Source organism: Pyxicephalus adspersus, unplaced genomic scaffold (assembly GCF_032062135.1).
Source record: "Pyxicephalus adspersus unplaced genomic scaffold, UCB_Pads_2.0 Sca3912, whole genome shotgun sequence".
NCBI lineage: Eukaryota > Metazoa > Chordata > Amphibia > Anura > Pyxicephalidae > Pyxicephalus > Pyxicephalus adspersus.
This window is the reverse complement of record NW_027320917.1, coordinates 1-2585: the sequence shown is the minus strand read 5'-3', so window position 1 is coordinate 2585 and position 2585 is coordinate 1. Positions and strand designations below refer to the sequence as shown.

General features: G+C 37.9%; 1 protein-coding gene across 1 annotated transcript; it reads right to left on the bottom strand.

The window, feature by feature from the left end:
• Window positions 1-1098: 1098 nt before the first annotated feature.
• Window positions 1099-2342, bottom strand: LOC140321438 (tyrosine-protein phosphatase non-receptor type 6-like). The gene is made up of 3 exons (XM_072398195.1): window positions 2189-2342; window positions 1826-1922; window positions 1099-1221 (listed from the first exon to the last, which is right to left on the bottom strand). The coding sequence occupies exons 1-3, from the start codon at window positions 2255-2257 to the stop codon at window positions 1115-1117; spliced, it is 273 nt and encodes a 90-aa protein (XP_072254296.1). The 5' UTR covers window positions 2258-2342; the 3' UTR covers window positions 1099-1114.
• Window positions 2343-2585: the final 243 nt, after the last annotated feature.

The following is a 2585-nucleotide window of genomic DNA, read 5'->3' as shown; positions in this document are numbered from 1 at the left end:
GCTGGAATGAATGTACAGGAAAAATTACTTTGATGGACTTCTGGACACTTTCATCTTGGATATGGCAGGTGCAAGATTTCCGTACTCTGACTCTGTAGCTTTTGTTCTCTGCAAGGTAAAAGGAAACTTTTCAGGATCTGACTATTTATAGCAGAATATACGTTAAAAAACCAAAAGTATGTGAGCCCCTTACCATCACTCCTACTACATGGTCAAAATATGTGGACATTCCACCCAATGGTTGGGTTCAGCTGGTTTTCACTTAAGGATACTCCTAATACTAAGGCATGCAAATACATCATAGACAATTGTGCCAACCTTACTAATTCAGGGAAGACCCATTTATGTTCCTGCATCTCTGTATACAAGGCCGGCTCCAAGAAGAAATCATTTAACCAAATTGGTGTGAAGGAGCCTGCACAGAGCACTGACAGCAAGTGATGACCTTTGGGATGATTTGGAATTCTTATTATGCCAAGTCTTCTAGTTTAACATTAATACCAGGCTGTTATCAAATATAAAATATATTTTAACTATTAAATATATACTGTGTACATTTTGTAACATAACAACCTGGATTTTTGGGGGATTTTGAATAATTGATCTATACAACATAATCCCCACAGTCAAAGCGGTAAAATATCTCTGACTTTCCAAATTGTTCAGTAATGAAAAAACTAATAAAAAACATTTACCATGAACAACACAGAAACAAAAAGTACACTACAGAGATGTTATGGGATGATAGAGAATGGTAAAATTACACTGTGGGGATGTGAACACTTGTAAAAGTATATTGTTGGTATGTGGGCATGAATAGAAGTACTGTAGACGCTGGTAGAGGTATAGTGTAGGGATGTGGACACTGGTAGAGGTATACTGGTAGAGGTATATGGAGAAACTCTATTGAGAGTTCATCTGCAGTTACACTGCGATCTCCGGGCACTAGAGGTTAATTAACCTCTCGTGCCCCAGGATTGCAGAGGATTCTGAGGAAAGCCAATCAGAGAGCACTAGAGGTTTTGAATGGGGAGACTTGTCCCCATTTAACCTCTAGTGCTGGGGATCGCACACAGAGCTGATCAATGAATGCAGCTGGCACTGCATTCATTGATCAATAAAACCCACAATGGACACTCACCGACACGTAGTTTGCGTTGATATAATCAGAACCAGGAATATTTGGATCTCCGCACTGTAACACAACCCTTGTGTGGTCAACTGAATACAAGAGAGAAAAAATGAGATGTGAGTGGGAAGTGAGGAGTAAGGATTTTATTATCTGCATATGGTCATAAACCACCAAATCCTACCATGATGTGACATTTATAATCAGGCTATTATTATCCAGAAGGAGGTAAGAACAATCTATTTCCCCATCAGTAGTATATATTATGGTCTATTCATACCCTGGTTATTGCAGAACATTTATCTTACTGTAGGTACAAGCTTTCACAACCATTGAGGTTTCTTTCTAACCCCATCAGGATTAAAATGAACTTAAATATTGTTTAGGCTTTATTGCGAATCAAATGTTTTGATAAAGTTTTAGTTTAAGCAAAAAATGCCATTACATTTTCTGATATTCAATGAAGAGTTTTAAGGTCTGCATCATTATAAGGAGGTCCCAATCTCCCTGTTGTATTTTCTATGTATATTACACAGTAGAGAACATGCACTGGAATGGCCAAATGTGTGCAGGAAATCTAAAGAATCCAAAATGTTACAGAAGTCAGAAACTATTATCATCAGCCCACATGACTTTACCCAATCTGAAACGTTCATTTTGCTCGACTGGCATTTTAATTAGTTTGGGTAAACTTACATGGAAGGATATTCTTGTAGCGGTTTTTGCTCTTGTTTTCTGGTCTCTGGCCTTCTTTTCTCTCATAGAGTAAAGTAGATTCCTGTTTCTGGAGAGCCTGATGAAAAGTGAGAAGTTTATTAATAAACCTGAACAGTCAAATATCAGCTTATGAAATACCAATGGCACTAATTCTCCACCTGAACACCTAGACCAAAAAAGTCACTTAGTAAATCCATAGCAAGTGCAGTAGCAGAAGCCCGAAACAAATAATTAGTATCAATGCATTTATTGTTCTTCAGTGGCCATATATATTGGCAATTATCACATGATCAAAGTGATATAAAGCGCCGGATTGAATAATCCTGCAAATGTACGACTTACATCAAACTCCTCCCAGAATCCCGCTTTGGCCGCATCTTCTTTTGCTGACTTTTTGTCTAATTCCTTCATCCGGCTCTCTATGTCAGCAGCATTGACTCTTGTTGAGTAATATGGCTGTGTGAGACAAAGTCAGAAAGATCACCCATACAATACAATGTGCTCACACATACAAGTTCAACAGCTAGAGAAATATCCCAGGATATAGATATCATTTATCTAGAGGAAGGCAAAAAAAAAACCCTGGTACAGTTTGCTCCAACAAGGGAAGAATCCTTCCTGATTCTATGAGGCAATCTGATGTTCCCTGGATCATCGGTCTGTTATCTTTACTTTAAAGCTTTAATCCACAGTTATATTCTGTGCTTCTAGAAATCATCCAGCTTTTTCTTAAAGCAAT